The sequence below is a fragment of the Triticum aestivum genome, chromosome 4D, assembly GCF_018294505.1.
Source record: "Triticum aestivum cultivar Chinese Spring chromosome 4D, IWGSC CS RefSeq v2.1, whole genome shotgun sequence".
NCBI classification, from domain to species: Eukaryota; Viridiplantae; Streptophyta; class Magnoliopsida; order Poales; family Poaceae; genus Triticum; species Triticum aestivum.
Genome location: NC_057805.1, coordinates 455,520,111 through 455,537,788, shown reverse-complemented (window position 1 = coordinate 455,537,788; position 17,678 = coordinate 455,520,111). Strand labels below are relative to the sequence as shown.

Below are 17,678 nucleotides of genomic sequence, written 5' to 3'. Positions count from 1 at the left end.
GGCGGCGTTGGTGAAGCCGGCGGTGGTCGCAGGGTCACATATCCAGCGCGGCGATCTTCAACAGAGGCCCAACTTGGCCAGATCATCGGAGAAGAGGGCATCGATGCATGGTCCTGGATGGCGACGAGCTCGACATCAGACCCGCACCTATCATGCAGCGGCATGTTTGTTAGTCCTAATTTAGGAATAAGGTCCCCCTGGTCCGTTCATATGTTTATCCCGACGAAGGGCGTGTTGAGCCGTGTCTTTGATTTGTCTTCTGGGATTCGGTTGGCTTAGATTTCGTGGTGGATTCATCTGGATTCAGACGACTTTCGTAGTCTACGAAATTCCTACAGGTCCTTATCGGCATTTTCTTCTCTGGGGCACCGATTTGATTCGTAGATCGTGGCCGCCGGCATCTTCTAGTCTAGATCAACGACTTCCCTGACGCTGCTTCTACAAGCTTATGAGTTTTAAAAAAGTTTGCTTCTTTGAGGCGAAAGCCGAGAGAGGCATCGAGCTATGCTCACGACACGCCGCTGATGGATACAGGAGGAAGAAGACTTCGACATACCCAAAGATTTAAGTGCTATTATTATTTTTCTATGCAAATGTGTTAGGAAGGACCCATAAACTTAATATTTGGCCTTGGGCCCTTTCGAGAGAAAATAACAAAAAAATTATGAAATTAGGTGATCTTAACTTCTTTTTTTGGAAAAGGCTTAATGCCATATATTAAGAATCACATGACCTTACAACCACGGCCATACGTAAAAGCAAAATTACAATCAAAGCTTTAGGGATCTTAGTGTGATTCGCATGATTCCATAAATACACGAATAAGAAAAAAAAATCACTACAATGTCATGCTCAGTTGATTCAGATTGTGTTTGCATCAATCTTCGTTTCGTTGAATAGTAAGAAAATGCAAAAGAATATTTTTCAAGAGTTTGGGCATATTAAACGTGGACCCTCAAACCGCACGCATCCGTCCGGACTATACGGTCCGGGCGTGTTTTGCCATCCAACACGGTCATGTATCCGTCTCCTGGCCGGTTCGAACGTCCTTTTTCCCACAAACCTAAAGCAAACCAGGGAGGGGGCTTGCGGGCGTCCGGACTGCTAGCACACCCTGTTCCTACAACTCTGGCTCACCAAAACAATCTCCCTCGTCCGCACACTTTCCTGCCCGAAGCGGTTGCCCGCATCCATACCACTCTAGAGCAGCAGTTTCGCATTGACACCGACCCAGAATATAACAGACGTGACCTCTCACTAGCGCCGGCATTGATGCGACCGAGAGCGGCGCCCGTGCCGCGTCTCCGGTATCCATGCCTATTCAATGCCCGAGAGACGTTACTGGACGGGACGGGATGGATATCCACCGCACTCAGACGGGTTGCTCACCCATCCATCTGCCGCCATTAAATAGGCACGCCGGCGAAATCAACTCCGGCGTCCGCACATTGACACACCCGGATGCTTGGCCTCACTAGCATCCGCTATTTAAAGGTGACCACTCCTGGCTCAAACTACACCGCACCAAGTCCGCTCCACATCCTCCCGTAGAACACATCCGCCATGACTGCGAGTGGGAACACGTTGTGGGAGAGCCTCTCGATGGAGCAGAAGCTCGAGGTGGCCGCCTGGCAGAGCCACCGTGCTAAGAGAATAGAGGTCGAGATGTCGGCCAGCTATCCGGGGGTCATGGACGTCGACCCCACAATGGAGATGAGCTCCGACGAGGACTTAGCGCCGGTGCCGACGCTCGCGGCGGCCATGACGGCTTGACGATGGAGCAAGCGCAAGCGCACTTCAATGCCACCATAACAGAGGAGAAGTCGGCGTCCCGGCAGGCGCAAGAGAAGCAAGGGTACAACCTCTTCCTCCGCGAGCGAGGAAGCCGTTGCGGCGACCCCCCAACTTCGTCGTTGACAGCAGGCGTCTACAAGGCCTCCCGCGCTCATGCCACCACTCGCGACGTGGTCGATATGCCGCCGGACGCATAGGCATCGCTGGCGCCACAGGCGATCGCAGACGAGAACGCCGCCAGCCGCGCGTCCTACGCACCGCCAACGAACTATCATTGTCGTCGGTGGCACAAGGAGCGTGCCTTCCCGTCCATGTCCATCGTTGACCTCACGTCCATCAGTGACATACATGTCATGGATCCGACGAGGAGTAGTGCACGGGGCGCGGCGGGGCCTCAAGTTCTATGACGGCCTGGCCCGTTTCCCATGTCCTACTCTTCCTCGCCGACGGCCGCACCTTCACTTCACGGGTCTCATCATCGTCACTCATGGAGACGAGGAGATGGATCCGACGATTGCCGGAAGGGAACTAAAAGGACGTGAATGACGGGCGGCGCCATAGGCTAGGTTTAGGTCTGGTCGTTTTTTAATAAAAAATATCGAATATGTAATGAATGCGCTCCAGTTCATATGAAAATCATCCGGTTTGCATGTGATTCGTCCGGTTTGTTGAAATCCCGTTTGAAATGTATGCGGACAGGATTGGATGGTCCACAGACAGATACAATGTTCGATTTGAGGGTCGGTGTTGAAGATGCCCTTGTGAAAGATCGTGAATGTCGCCTAGAGGGGGGGTGAATAGGCGCTTTAAAATAATTACGGTTGAGGCTTGAACAAATGCGGAATAAACCTAGCGGTTAATTTGTCAAGCACAAAACCTACAACAACTAGGCTCACCTATGTGCACCAACAACTTATGCTAAGCAAGAAAAACTATTTAGGTGATAGCAAGATATATGACAAGAAACAATATGGCTATCACAAGGTAAAGTGCATAAGTAAAGGGCTCGGGTAAGAGATAACCGAGGCACGCGGAGACGACGATGTATCCCGAAGTTCACACCCTTGCGGATGCTAATCTCCGTTTGGAGCGGTGTGGAGGCACAATGCTCCCCAAGAAGCCACTAGGGCCACCGTAATCTCCTCACGCCCTCGCACAATGCAAGATGCCGTGATTCCACTAAGGGACCCTTGAGGGCGGTCATCGAACCCGTACAAATGGCAACCCTTGAGGGCGGTCACCGAACCCGTACACTTTGGCAACCCTTGGGGGCGGTCACCGGTACCTGTCAAATTGCTCGGGGCGATCTCCACAACCTAATTGGAGACCCCGACGCTTGCCCGGAGCTTTACACCACAATGATTGAGCTCCGAACACCACCAACCGTCTAGGGCGCCCCAAGCACCCAAGAGGAACAAGCTCAAGGGCACCAAGCACCCAAGAGTAATAAGCTTCTCAACTTGTAACTTCCACGTATCACCGTGGAGAACTCAAACCGATGCACCAAATGCAATGGCAAGGGCACACGGAGTGCCCAAGTCCTTCTCTCTCAAATCCCACCGAAGCAACTAATGCTAGGGAGGAAAAAGAGAGGAAGAACAAGAAGGAGAACACCAAGAACTCCAAGATCTAGATCCAAGGGGTTCCCCTCACATAGAGGAGAAAGTGATTGGTGGAAATGTGGATCTAGATCTCCTCTCTCTTTTCCCTCAAAAACTAGCAAGAATCCATGGAGGGATTGAGAGTTAGCAAGCTCGAAGAAGGTCAACAATGGGGAAAGAACACGAGCTCAAGAGATAAGGTAGAATGGGGAAGAAGACCCCCTTATATAGTAGGGGGAACAATCCAACCGTTACCCCCAAAACAGCCCCGCAGAGGGCGGTACTACCGCAGGAGGCAGCGGTACTACCGCTGATCACAGCGGTACTACCGCTCCCCCGGGCGGTACTACCGTGGAGTCTGGAGGGCAGGAGAGTGACAGACCCGAGCGGTACTGCCGCGGTGGTTGGGAGGTACTACCGCTCGTGAGCGGTACTGCCGCTGCGAAGTACCGCACTATCCGACACGAAAAATGACCCCTCGAGTCGACGCGGTAGGGGCCTGGTACCGTAGCGGTACTACTGTTGAGGACCCACCATTGGTACTACCACTGCGGAGCGGTACTGCCGCTTGTGACCCCTAAGCGGTACTACCGCTGGGACCATCCTAAAGCCACTTCCACGAAAACAAGTATACTCCACGGGAAACCAAAACTGCCATAACTTCCGCATATGAGCTCCGAATTGAGCAAACTCAAGCTTGTTGGATACAAGACGACGAGTAGCATCAAAACAGCGACTGGTTATAGTAAGAAGAGGCAGGGAAGGTATGCCAACAAAATAGAGGAGTGAAACCTCCAACCGAGAAAAACCGGCATAACCTTCCAACATCGAAAACATCATAGAAGATGTGAGTGAACTCCGCTTTCGATGAACTCGAGTTTGTCATCAAGATGACCATAAGCTCCAAAACTCACAAAGAGAAAAACCAAACAAGAACCAATAAAGATGATGCAAGGATGCAATGGTTTGAGCTCTCTATGAACGATACGATCAAGCTACTCATCGAGAGCCCCCCTTGATAGTACGTCAATCGATCCTATAACCCGGTCTCCCAACTACCATCATGAGACCGGTAAAATAGAAAACCTATCAAGAGCAAACCTTTGCCTTGCACATGGTCCACTTGAGCTAGATGATGACGATCTTGACTCCCTCAAGATGGACCACCTTTCTTGATTGCGTTGGCTCGATGAAGACTAGTTGATTGCTCCCCCATACTCCACTATGGGTGAGCCACCCTTCCGCACATCTTCACAAGTCCATTGTCACCATAATGGACGGCAAGCTTCAAGCACTTGATCTCTTCGTGATGCTCCACTTGAACTTGCACACGGCAATGTTGATGACGATCACCACTTGATGTCATCCTCTCCATGGGTTGAGTGATATCTTCCTCTTGACGCAAGCCCATGAACACGTACCTAACCCCACATAGAACACTCACGAAGACCATGGGTTAGTACACAAGGCGTAATTGACAATGCTTACCATACCATGGGATCGCTTGATCCCTCGGTACATCTTATGCGCTTTGTGTGTTGATCAGCTTGATTCACTCTTGACTTAGTCTTGATCAACCTTGACTCTTTCCAACTCTCTTCATTTGGATGATGTCTTGAAGGTAAACATGAATGATCACACAATCTTCTTCTTCAAGACATGCTTGCAATAAGCTCAACTCTCACATGACCAATCTTTGGATAATTCCTTAATAACACCTTGGTCACCACATAAACTCCTTGAAACCAATACATGGACTTCAAGAAATGTCTATGGACAAATCCTTCAAATATAACTCAAGACAACCATTAGTACATAGAGATTGTCATCAATTACCAAAACCAAACATGGGGCACCGCATGTTCTTTCACCTTGGACTGCAACACATTCTTAAAAAATATTTTTAAAACTTTGATCTAAAACATTTTATATTTGTTTACAAAGAGAGTACAGATCCAACTATTCACATAAGAATCAAATAAATTTCGTATGTGCCAGAAATAATCTAACGTGGATGCAGAGCCGGGTAATCAAAAAAGAAAAGGAAAATCTAATGTGGAAGTTTTGTGTTACCAGCGAGGCATGAGTCTGCTTACGGCCAGGTTCTGGCTCTAGGGGTGGAACTGCACTTGCCGCGCTCTGTCGCACTTTGACACGCAGATGCTGCGGAAGTTCGGCACCCAGCGCCGGCAGCCGGCGCTGTGGCGGCGGTGCCGTAGCCTCCGCCAAATCAAGCAGGTCCACACCCTCCTGGTCCTCCGGGGCTTCCTCTCGGACCCCTCCGCGCTCCGCGAGCTCCTCTTCGCGTCCGCCGTCGCCGTGCGCGGCGCCATCGCCCACGCCTACCACGTGTTCGACCAAATCCCGCACCCGGACCTCTTCATGTACAACACCCTCATCCGCGGCGCCGCGCACACCTCCGCGCCCCGGGACGCCGTCTCCCTCTACGCGCGCATGGCGCGGCTCAGCAGCTGCGGCGGCGTGAGGCCCGACAAGATCACCTTCCCGTTCGTGCTCCGGGCGTGCACCGCCATGGGCGCGGGTGGCACCGGGGCGCAGGTGCACGCGCATGTCGTGAAGGCTGGACTGGAGTCCGACGCGTTCGTCAAGAACGCGCTCATCGGCATGCACGCGAGCTGCGGAGAGCTGGGTGTTGCAGGTGCTCTGTTTGACCTCAGGGCGCGTGAGGACGCTGTGGCGTGGTCGGCGATGATCAGCGGCTGTGCAAGGAGAGGGGATATTGGTGCTGCCCGGGAGCTGTTCGATGAGTGTCCTGTAAAGGACCTTGTGTCCTGGAACGTGATGATCACCGCATATGCCAAGCGGGGGGAGATGGCCCCAGCAAGAGAGCTGTTCGACCAGGCACCTGAGCGTGATGTCGTGTGCTGGAACGCCATGATCTCTGGGTATGTGAGATGTGGCTCGCACAAGCATGCCATGGACTTGTTTGAGCAGATGCAGCGCATGGGCAAAAAGCCAGATGTTATCACAATGCTGAGCTTACTGTCAGCCTGTGCCGACTCCGGTGATCTAGATGTTGGCCGAAGGTTGCATTCCTCTCTTTCAGAGAAGTTCTCAGGATCTGGTTTTACTGTAGTCCTGGGAAATGCACTGATCCACATGTACGCAAAATGCGGGAGCATGAAGAGTGCACTGGAGGTGTTTCGGGTGATGCGAGATAAGGATGTCTCAACTTGGAATTCAATCATAGGAGGATTGGCACTGCACGGGCACGCCCTGGACTCCATAAACGTGTTCAAGAAAATGTTGAAAGAGAGAGTCAGGCCTGATGAGATCACCTTCGTCGCAGTCCTTATCGCATGCAGCCATGGCGGTAAGGTTGACAAGGGGCGTGAGTACTTCAAGTTGATGCAACAGCAGTACAGGATTGAGCCCAATGTCAAGCACTATGGTTGCATGGTTGATATGCTGGGTCGTGCCGGGCTTCTGAAAGAAGCATTTGAGTTCATTGACACCATGAAGGTGGAGCCTAATTCTGTCATCTGGAGGACGCTTCTTGGGGCTTGTAGGGTCCATGGTGAGATCGAACTGGCTGAGCATGCTAACAGACATCTGCTAAAGGCGAGGAGCGATGACAGTGGGGATTATGTGCTCCTTTCAAACATCTATGCTTCAGCTGGAGAATGGTTGGAGTCGGAGAAGATGAGAAAATTGATGGACGACAGCGGTGTCAACAAGGAGGCAGGTCGCACGGTTGTAGATGGCAGCGCGAAGGATCAAATGCAGTCTTTTAGAGAGTCAAAATGCGCATCATGGTCTGAAAGGCTTTATTGGTTGAGTAAGTAAGTACTTTCAAGCTCCCAGCTTCTGGATCAGAAACTGAACATCTATTACTGATAAATTTTAGATGTGCATCTGATTGCAATACCATCACAATATAAAATCATCAATAATGCACATGGCACATAAAAAACACATCCCTAAAATTGCGAATCTCTCGCTGTTGCTCATCTTACGGCAAGTAATAGAATAAAACAACATAAAACCAAGACGAAATGTCCAACACATGACCTCCCCAAGTAAGGTTAGTAAGTGGCGAATGCAGGAATAATTTTCAGGTGTGGCGGACTTACGAAGGAGAAAAACATGTAAAATGCAACTGTCCAAAAACTCACTAGAATATTAGATGTATATTACTTTGTGTTATGCAAATACACCTAAAATCCAAAATTTAAGTACTAGATTGTTTATCCTGCATGTACTAGTGTTTTTATTCCGTGGAGTTTTACATCATCCCCACCAGCTAGGTACTAGTACCATGCCCATGCCCAGCACCTAGGTGTACTAGTATCTTTGCTTTAAATTTTAGGTGTGGCGGCTGCCAGGCCTTGCCAGATAGCTGTCTCCGCCAGTTATGCAGCACTAGGCTTCTGACTATTTTAGTAACAGATAACAACACTGGAGGATTAAGCTCAGGGACCTTCAGAGACATGCTTTCTTTCTTTCCTTTGCAGGGGCAGAAATATGCTTTCTGAACTACAAATATTAAACCACCCTAAATCTTGTTTCTAACACATCATTTGTTTTGCAGTTTCATTGTAAATTGCATTACATAAAAATTAGTTACAGTGGCTAGTCACTTGGAAGCCTGATGAATAGAAACTGGTAGGATTCGAAAAGGAAACAAATTACTGTCTTCGCCATGTAGTCAGGTCCCTGTGTGGAGAGAGTCATGAACCAAAATATGCCATGAGATTAATGGCGAGAGAATATGAACTATCCATAAAGGACAGTTATGCCAAGCAACATCAACTTTCCTTGGCTAGTTCAAGTTCTGAAAATATGAGGGCTATGAAGGAAACAACTCATCAATTTGGCAATTTGGCATGTACATGATAGAAACAAACTGGGCATAGTTCCCTGCAGGGAGCAATGGTAGGATGGCCGAAATTATGGAATAACACATGTCGGGACCATATATTTTAATTTCTACTCCCTCCGTTCCTAAATATAAGTCTTTTTAGAGATTTCAATATGGACTACATACGGAGCAAAATTAGTGAATCTACACTGTAAGATATGTCTATATACATCTGTATGTAGTTGACAGGTCCAAACTAGGACTGTCGCTAAGATTTCAGAAGAACACAGAAAAACGCTCAATTTATGGTGGAATTTGGGGATTGAATTCAGCTGGATCTGAGAGACAAGAACTAGGGTTAGCCTGCCGGAACACGGCGGCTCCCAGGGCCAAGCCCAGTACAATCTCGAATGCCCCTCTCCACAAGCCGGAGGGGGTTTAAAAGGAGGTTCAGCTATGAAAAGTAGACAGCGACAGGTTTGACGAGTTACAGTGACTTGTAGTACAATTTGAAGGTAAAAGGGGCGCGCGCTTCCTAGCCGTCCATCTGGAGATCTTCAGATCAATGGTCCACCATCGCCAGCCTAACTGAAACGGTACTGTGGCTATTCCGGCAATTACTTGACAGCAACAGTCCTGACAATTCCCCCGGACGAAGACCAGACTTGCCCTCAAGGCTGGAAGCTTGGAAAAATTTTCTGTATGAAAGCTGCATCCTCCCAAGTTGCATTTTCCACTGGTAGGTTGAGCCATTTGATGCGCCACTGTACCACGGGAATGCTGATGTCGCCTTGTACTCTAGGGATCAGTTTCCTCTCGAGGACAGCTTCTGGTTGGATCAAGATGTTACCTTGTGCATCCAACAGTGGGAGTTTGGGGTTTGGTACTGCCTCAGGGCCTATGTGCTTCTTTAGTTGGCTTACATGGAATGTTGGATGGAGTTGACAATCATCTGGGAGCAACAATCTGTAAGCCACTGCCCCTATTTTCTCCATTACCCTGAATGGTCCATAGTACTTGGAGTGTAGTTTCAAGTGTTTATGAATGCTCAAGCTTGTGTGCCTGTAGGGCTGTATCTTGACATGAACCATGTCTCCCACTTCCAAGTTCCTATCAGATCTTTTCTTGTCTGCAAAGAATTTCATTCTTTCTTGTGCTTTGAGTAAGTTGTCCTTGATCTGTTGGGCAATGCTATTTCTGTCCAACTCAGCTTGGTGATCTTCTCCTTCCACTGGGGGAAGCATGAGTTCAGCAATTAGAGGAGGAGGCCTAGCATATAGTGCTTGGAATGGTGTCATCTTGAGAGAAGTGTGAAATGTAGTGTTGTACCACCATTCAGCCATGGAAAGCCACTTGTGCCACTTCCTGGGTTGAGCAAAGGCCATACACCTCAAATAATTCTCCAAGCACTGATTCACTCGCTCAGTTTGACCATCCGTCTGTGGGTGATATGATGTGCTCATGTGTAGTTTCACTCCCATTTTTGTGAACAACTTTTGCCACAGATTGCTAGTGAATATCCTGTCTCTATCAGTGACTATGACAGTTGGAAGTCCATGGAGTTTGAAAACATTATCAGTGAATGCTTGGGCCACTGTTTGGACAGTTATAGGGTGTCTCATTGCTATGAAATGGCCATATTTAGTAAATCTGTCCACCACCACTAAGATCATATTCTTGTGTTCAGATTTAGGGAGGCCCTCCACAAAATCCATGCTGATATGGGTCCAAGCAAAATCAGGAACTGGTAAGGGCTGGAGCAACCCAGGGGATGGAAAGTGGTGTGCTTTATTGAGCTGGCAAACAGGGCATTGTTGCACAAAAGCTTGTACCTCTTTCCTCATCCCTGGCCAAGTGAACAAGATTTTCAATCTGTGATATGTTGCTTTTTCTCCAGAGTGTCCTCCTAACTCAGAGTTGTGGAAGGAGGTGAGAAGTGATTTTCTCAGTTCATTGTTATGACCAACAACAATTTTTCCCTTGTACCTCAAAATTCCACTAGTGAGAGTGTAAGGAGGGTGTCCTGTGGGAGTAATTGCCAGCTGAGTGATGAGGTCAGAGCACTTTGGATCATCCTTGTAACTGTTTACCACTTCTGTGATCCATGCTGGAATAGCATTGCTAGTTCCCAATGTAAGTATAGCATGCTTAACTCTAGAGAGAGCATCAGCCACTCTATTTTCTTTGCCTTTTTTGTACTCCACAGTGAATTTGTAGCCCAACAATTTAATGAGGAGTTTATGTTGCACTCCCTCAGTTACTTTCTGCTCCTGGATGTGCCTCAAGCTCTGTTGATCAGTTCTGATGATTAGTGAAGAAGAAGCAAAGTAATGTTTCCATTTCTTGATTGCTTCAATGATTGCTAGGGCCTCTTTATCGTAAGTGGACCAGCCAACAGCTTTGGGCCCCAATGCCTTACTGAGAAATGCAATGGGTTGGCCCTTCTGCATGAGTACTGCTCCAATGGCATAGCCTGATGCATCAGCTTCAAGGACAAAGGGAAGTGAAAAATCAGGCAGGGCAAGCACTAGTGCTGTGGTCATTTTGTCCGTTAGTTGCTGGAAGGCAGCAGCCTGGGAGTCAGTCCACTTGAAGCCTTCCTTTTTCAGTGCTTCAAACAATGGTTTGCAAATCAAGCCATAATTCTGGATAAACCTTCTGTAGTAGCCTGCTAGTCCCAAGAAACTTCTTAAATGTGTCACATTTTGGGGAGTGGGCCAGCTAACAATTGCTTCTACTTTGGCAGGGTCTGTGGTGACACCCTTGTCAGTAATCACATACCCAAGATACTCCACTTTTGATTGGGCAAAGGTGCACTTGGAGATTTTTGCATATAGTTGATGTTTTCTCAGGGCTTCCAAGACCAGAGCTAAGTGTTCCAAGTGCTCCTTGTATGTCTTGCTGAATATGAGGATGTCATCGAAGAAAACCAATACACAGTGCCTTAATAAAGGGCCCAGAACAGTGTGCATCAGTTCTGTGAAGCTTGGAGGTCCATTAGTCACTCCAAATGGCATGACCAGGAATTCAAACAGCCCTAGATGTGTGGTAAATGCAGTTTTTTCGATGTCTCCTTCCCTCATTCTGATTTGGTGGTAGCCACTTCGGAGATCTATTTTGGTAAAAATGGTTGCTCCATTGAGTTCATCCAGCAAGTCTTCAATCATAGGGATAGGGTACTTATTTTTGATTGTATATGCATTTAACTTCCTGTAATCGATGCATAATCTCCAAGTGAGATCCTTTTTCTTGACCAATATGGCAGGGGATGAGTAGGGGCTGTGACTTAATCTGATAATTCCTTTCTGAAGAAGATCTTTGATTATTTCCTCCAAAGCATTTTTTTGGTGATGAGGAAGTCTGTATGCTCTTTGGTTGATCACAGGAGCATCAGGTTGCAGATTGATTGCATGATCACAGTCCCTCTTGGGTGGCAGGCTAGTTGGTTCAGAGAAAACATCTTGGAATTTGTCCAGCATTTCAGTAATTTCAGGTTTGTGAACAGTGTCAGTGACATTGTCCAGTTGGACATGCTGCATCCACATTAAAGCACCAGTGAGCATGTTATCCAATATGTTTTCCATGTCTTGCAGTATGGGAGTACAAGGGCTGGTAGGTAAGCTTTCATCAACAAATGTAATTTCTTCTCCAGTGGTGTTTCTGATTACTAGCCTCATGTTTGGTAGGTCAAAAGTGACAGGGCTGTGCCTGTACATCCAGTCTGCTCCTAGGATTATATCATATCCAGTGAGCTGTAGAACTCTGAAATCAGAGAGCAGTTCCACTCCTTGAATTTGGTATGGGGCTTGGAAACAGTAGAAATCACTAAGTAGCTTTCCTCCATTAGCTACAGTTACTGGAACTTGTTTCACTGGTGTAATGCTGTAACCAGATTGCAGAGCAGCTGTTGGAGATATAAAAGTGGTGGTGCTGCCACTATCTACCAGAGCTAGGACTACTGTTTTCCCGATTTGGACTTGTAGTGTAAAAGTGTGCTTGCTTTTTGCTTCAGGAATACCAGTTGCTGCATGCATGGATATCTTAAGCTCTTGCTTGTCAGGTGGTTCCCCTGCAGCATCAGACATTTCCTCTTCTGCATCTACTATGTAGATTATCTCTGGATTTCCTGATTGCTCTTGCAATGCTTGAATTTGTGCTTTTTGAGACATCTTGCACACCTGTTTGTGGCTAGGGAACCAGGGCTCTCTGCATTTGTAGCAAATACCTTTTTCTCGAGCTTGTTGAATAACAGCAGAAGCAGAAGTATTGTTGGGAAGTGTTGTTTTGGGTTGTTCCCAAACTGTTGTTTTCTTGTAGTTGGAAACATATGGTCTTGGAGGAGCAGGAGGTGGACATGACTGTTCAATTCTCCTTGCTAACCACATGGCTTTTTGCATATCAACTGGCTCTAGGCACTCAAGATGGCTTTGTATGTAGGGATTCAACCCTGAGATGAAACTGTGCATATAGTAATTATCAGGTATTGCTGGACTGTCCCTTCTCATCAGATTCATGTTGTGCTCAAATTCAGATATGTATTGAGTTACTGAAGATGTTTGAGTGAGCTTGTGAAAGGATTTCACATTTTCACAGATGGATGTCACAGCAAATCTCTGGGTAATCGCCGAACAGAATTTATGCCAAGGAGTGTTGGACACAATGAAACCAGTGCTTCTCCACCACTGGATTGCTTCACCTTTCAAGTAGGATACTGCTATCTCTGTTCTTTGCTCAATAGGGGTTCTGGAAGCAGAGAAATATTGTTCAATATTTTGTATCCAAGAGTCTGCATCAATCCCTTCAAATTCAGCAATGTTGAGTTTGGCAGGTTTGACAGAAAGGAGACTCCTTCTGACTTCAGGAGTGTGTGACCTGTGTTTTTCTTTTCTCATCTCTTCTTCAGGTATCTCTTCCACAGTCAGAATTTGTCTGGCCCCTTGCCCTGGGTACTGTTGAGGTGTGTGGAATTCCTGTTTATTTGCTGCATGATTAGGGTGTCTGTAAGGGCCTTTTGGTGTGCCGTCCATGTTGAGTTCTCTGCCTGTATTTTTATCCACCAAGATAGCTGATCCCGCAGTTGCAGGGTCTGGTTTTTCCACGCCCAACTGATTATTAGGTAATTGCTTGGGTCGGCCAGGAGGAATGGCCGTGCTGCCCTGGCCCGATGGAGGGTCTGGGACATCTGCTTCTGCATCCCCTTCTTCTGTTGATGGTCCAGAAGAGAGTTTTTGCAAGGATTGCTGTATTTTCTGAAAGTTTCTCCGGATACTGGCAAAATTCTTGTTGACGGTTTCTGTGAACTGATAGAATTCTTTTCTGTCTTCTTCCCATTCCTGCCTGAGGGATTTGATGTCCAGCTGCAGAGATTCGAGCTCCAACAGCCCAGTATCTTGGGTTTCACCTGCCATCTCGCCCAGATCTGTCGTGACCATCACCGACAAGCCGTTCGCAGTGAGAAACCGGGAGGTGGAGGGAGGGATTTTACACCAGCAAGCCGGCAACCAACCTCAGTGTCCCAATTGCGCCGCCCGTCGCCGGAGAACAAGTAGCACTAGAAGGGAGGGTTGGGTGGGATTTTGCACTGAAGAAGTGTTCTTCAGAAACCACTGCCCGCCTTTCCTGCTATCGATCTGTCTACCGCCGCCGTTCGCCTCCCTTACGCCGCCGCCCAATCGGAGCTCAATTTCGCCGCCAAGGTTCAACCTACGCTCTGTATACCAATTGACAGGTCCAAACTAGGACTGTCGCTAAGATTTCAGAAGAACACAGAAAAACGCTCAATTTATGGTGGAATTTGGGGATTGAATTCAGCTGGATCTGAGAGACAAGAACTAGGGTTAGCCTGCCGGAACACGGCAGCTCCCAGGGCCAAGCCCAGTACAATCTCGAATGCCCCTCTCCACAAGCCGGAGGGGGTTTAAAAGGAGGTTCAGCTATGAAAAGTAGACAGCGACAGGTTTGACGAGTTACAGTGACTTGTAGTACAATTTGAAGGTAAAAGGGGCGCGCGCTTCCTAGCCGTCCATCTGGAGATCTTCAGATCAACGGTCCACCATCGCCAGCCTAACTGAAACGGTACTGTGGCTATTCCGGCAATTACTTGACAGCAACAGTCCTGACAGTAGTCTATATTGAAATCTCTAAAAAGACTTCTATTTAGGAACGGAGGGAGTAATAATGCATCCATGTTCACTATACTTGAAGAGAAAAACAAGCCTTAAAAGAGTTTGAGAGCATTGGTAGTTCATCGATCCTAAATGACCCAAGTTCTTAAATGTCCAGAGAAATTTGGAAACGATTGCCCTTACACTTGATAATCTCTGTCAATACCATGCTATCAATATGTTTTTGGACCCAGGCACTAGTTTTTCTTTTTCTTTATTGACAGAGAGGATCCATGCACTAGTTGATCAACTAAAGATTCATTAACCATGCAGGAAATATGCAACTATGCAGATTGTAAGAATATACAATAATGCTTAGTGAGATCAAACATATACCTAGAACCAAATTTATCTATATACCCGAGAGGATACTCAAACCAACTGACGTCTGGCAGGTACAATGTATTTCCCGCTTCCCTGGCCATCATCTCTTTTGGCCAAACCAGTATCCTCTCTCTTGGCCAAACAAGCATCCTCTCTCTTGGCCAAACCATCACCTTCTCTCTTGCCCAAACCAGCAGGCATTTTTGCACCATCCGATTTTGCCAGACTAGGAGGTTCATCACGGCACTGAAGGAGAATAATAACACCTCAGTAACATTACTAACAAGTATGAACCGCACAAGATATAAGCATTACCATGTTTACACGTCTTATCCTAGCCTCCTCATCCGCCAGCCTGTCCTCATTCTTGATGTATGCAGGTACGCCTGGATGGACGAAACCGCACCATGTTTTGTGCGGGCGAGAGTGGCGACCTTCGTATTGATCAGCATTGACAGGGTGCTTCAAATCAACATTTCCATAAGTCGTACAACCATAGCATTGGCCTTAGGCGAAAAAACAAAACATGTGTAGACAGTCACTACATATGTCTGGGCATGAACTAGCTTAGATATTAAAACTAAAGTAAAACTCAAGGACAGTGGACGAGATGAAGGGAAACATGACACAAGGGGCAACCAAATGACGTCTACCAGATAAATGTGACCCAGAACTGAAAGAGCAGAACTTAAAGGCGGAACAAAATACCATTGTCATTATGTTGCACCATACAGAAACAATTGAGCACATATTCTACACTTTCGCCCTTTATTTGTGCGACTTCAGCAAAGAAATAGATTGTTGCTGCCACCGTGAGAATCATCAGCTCCTTTAGTTTTTGTAGTAAAATTGAGATGACAGTACATTTTGAGGCAGCCAGTCTCCCCCATATAAAATTCTTGGAAGGTCACAAGATCATCAAGTTCATATGCAAGATCCTAAAAAGCAGGCATGGACTGTATCAGCAATTAGTACATGAATACAAGAAATTAAGACAACCCTGGTAACAGGACAAGGATTGAAGGCGGGAGGAGGAACCCTGGTAACAGGACAAGGATTGAAGGCGGGAGGAGGAGCAGAGAGCAAACCCCCAAAAGGCGGTGATCTTCACTGTACTTGTCCAGTAAAGCTTGAACCAATAGGTTGATATTCCCACGTTTTGGATGGCTTCTGGAAGACATCCTTCTTGTGCCATCAGGCCAGTAAAGAGCATGCCGTACCGCTTTTTCCGCTTGCGGAAGCCCATCTGTGCACCTAGTTCAGGTCAGAGCATTCTATATGTTAGTAGATTGTAATTTCTGCTATCTTGGAAATCATCACAAAGTTTAGAAAATTCACATTATTGGAGAGCGCAGGTCATCGAGATGGCTATCGAGAGCATTCTCAGCTTCCTGCAAGCTCTGGAATGGCCCGCCCAGGCGAGGATACGTGTGGAAAGAACCCCCATGATCTGTTCTGATGAGAAACTGTATAGGCCAACCAGGAAAAAACCAAGCCAAAACAGGTGGAGACGAGTGGCTTGCCGTTGGCAGCACGTCATGAGTTACCGCCTCTGCCCGAGGAAGAGGATGTGTTGGTGCCCTTCGGCTCTAGCAGCATCGTTTCCGACGGCGCAGGCACATCATACCTGAAGTGGAACACATGTCACAAGGTTAGTAGACAACAGATAATCTTTGCTCTTTGGAGATGAATAATCCAATATTATCATGGATATAAACTAGAAATAAGGGAACAAGAGGCACATACTGTCGATGTCGAGGCAGCCACGGTGTGCCCGGGTTTTCTCCTGGAAACGTGACATTTGAGGGTCAGGAACAGACGTTTTTCCAGATGCCGCATGCTCACCTCTGAAGTGGAACACAAGCTCGATGAGTTGAAGAACAACTTATCAAGTTATCAACTAACCAACCATCTACTACTGAATATGGCATCCAGCATAGCAGAGTGGCAGGCACGAGTAGTAGAAATTTACTAGTGGTGGATCATGATTAAGATGTGATAGCTGAGGATTGCACATTACTTTGTGTAGATGTGGTAATAACTGGAAGTGAAGGCGAGGTGCTAGAATCTGGCCTCGTTTCTTCAGGGACAGTGACTTATACAAATCCAGAGAGGGACGGTGCGGTAAAGTTCATACCGTGGTGGAAGCTGCCGCCGGTCGTGGAGCTGGAGCCTCGTCTGGACGTCGGAGCGGGCGGCTTCCACGTTTACATCTGCTGAGTGGCGGAGCCACAGGGGGGGCGAGCGGGGGCCAGACCCCCCCTATCGATCGGCCCCCCTCAACGATATTCAACGGGGACTACGCTGGATTGAGTTTGACGCCTATTGCTAATTAGTATCTGGACATTAGTTTTTCTGTTTAGGGAAATCTGGCCATTAGCAAACACGTATGCCTCACCTTTACGTAACTAGTGTTGGATAGCCCAAGCCCAAAATTGTTAGCCCATAGGCCACGTGCTACAATCAGGTCGACCTGGGCATAGACACACAATACATCGCTTTGCCATCCGTTTGCTCTGACTACATCCTCGATCGTTCCGCCGCCGCCGCTGCCGTGGAGCTAGGGCTGAATCGAGCGGTCGCATCAGTATCACCATCAGCGACGACCTGACTGACGGAGGTGTGGATTCCGCCCTCCGGTGTGAACCAGAAGCTGATCTACTAATCGGCAAACATCTCCGCCTCTCAGGCTCTTACAACACGGCTTGTGGGCCTGTCTAATCTTAACCTAAGGTATGTCACATAGATATGTAATGCCCTGGGATCTCGATCTAGAATTTGGGGGAGAAAGAGAGAAGGGAGCAGGTGAGGAGCGTGGTGAGGAGAGAGTTTAACTTCAGATATTTTCCTTCCTGCCCAATCGATCAGGTCTGGGTACAATATGTAGCTGGCATCCTGGGCCAGCCACCCTCAACACACGCACGCTACAAGGCCCACGGCCCAGCTCGCCACGCAGGGTGTTTGCAGGTTCAG

At 47.7% G+C, this 17,678-nt stretch overlaps 1 protein-coding gene and 1 long non-coding RNA gene across 4 annotated transcripts; one reads left to right on the top strand and one right to left on the bottom strand.

Annotated features, from left to right (window-relative positions):
- The first annotated feature begins 5,493 nt into the window (after nucleotides 1–5,493).
- On the top strand, nucleotides 5,494–15,531 carry LOC123098564 (pentatricopeptide repeat-containing protein At5g15300). 3 transcript variants are annotated; one of them, XM_044520597.1, is made up of 3 exons: nucleotides 5,494–7,198; nucleotides 11,603–11,710; nucleotides 11,811–13,200. In XM_044520597.1, exons 1-3 carry the CDS (start codon nucleotides 5,556–5,558, stop codon nucleotides 12,007–12,009), a joined length of 1,950 nt encoding a protein of 649 aa, XP_044376532.1. In that variant the 5' UTR covers nucleotides 5,494–5,555; the 3' UTR covers nucleotides 12,010–13,200. The 3 variants fall into 3 exon arrangements, with proteins under 3 accessions (XP_044376532.1, XP_044376533.1, XP_044376534.1); XM_044520598.1 differs by lacking the exons at nucleotides 11,603–11,710; nucleotides 11,811–13,200 and adding an exon at nucleotides 15,086–15,531; XM_044520599.1 differs by lacking the exons at nucleotides 11,603–11,710; nucleotides 11,811–13,200 and adding an exon at nucleotides 10,964–11,488.
- On the bottom strand, nucleotides 14,653–17,677 carry LOC123098565 (uncharacterized). Its single transcript, XR_006447849.1, has 7 exons — nucleotides 16,843–17,677; nucleotides 16,452–16,552; nucleotides 16,044–16,332; nucleotides 15,794–15,959; nucleotides 15,414–15,643; nucleotides 15,021–15,211; nucleotides 14,653–14,951 (listed from the first exon to the last, which is right to left on the bottom strand). It is a non-coding gene; the product is annotated as an uncharacterized lncRNA (long non-coding RNA).
- Between the last annotated feature and the right edge of the window lies 1 nt (nucleotide 17,678).

What these genes read in the sequence shown, in the direction of transcription:
- LOC123098564 (XM_044520597.1), top strand. Translation starts at nt 5,556, where the DNA reads ATGCTGCGGAAGTTCGGCACCCAGCGCCGGCAGCCGGCGCTGTGGCGG. An exon ending in AGGCTTTATTGGTTGAGTAA is followed by an intron (nt 7,199 to 11,602) that starts GTAAGTACTTTC and finishes GGTTGATCACAG; the next exon opens with GAGCATCAGGTTGCAGATTG. An exon ending in CAGCATTTCAGTAATTTCAG is followed by an intron (nt 11,711 to 11,810) that starts GTTTGTGAACAG and finishes CATGTCTTGCAG; the next exon opens with TATGGGAGTACAAGGGCTGG.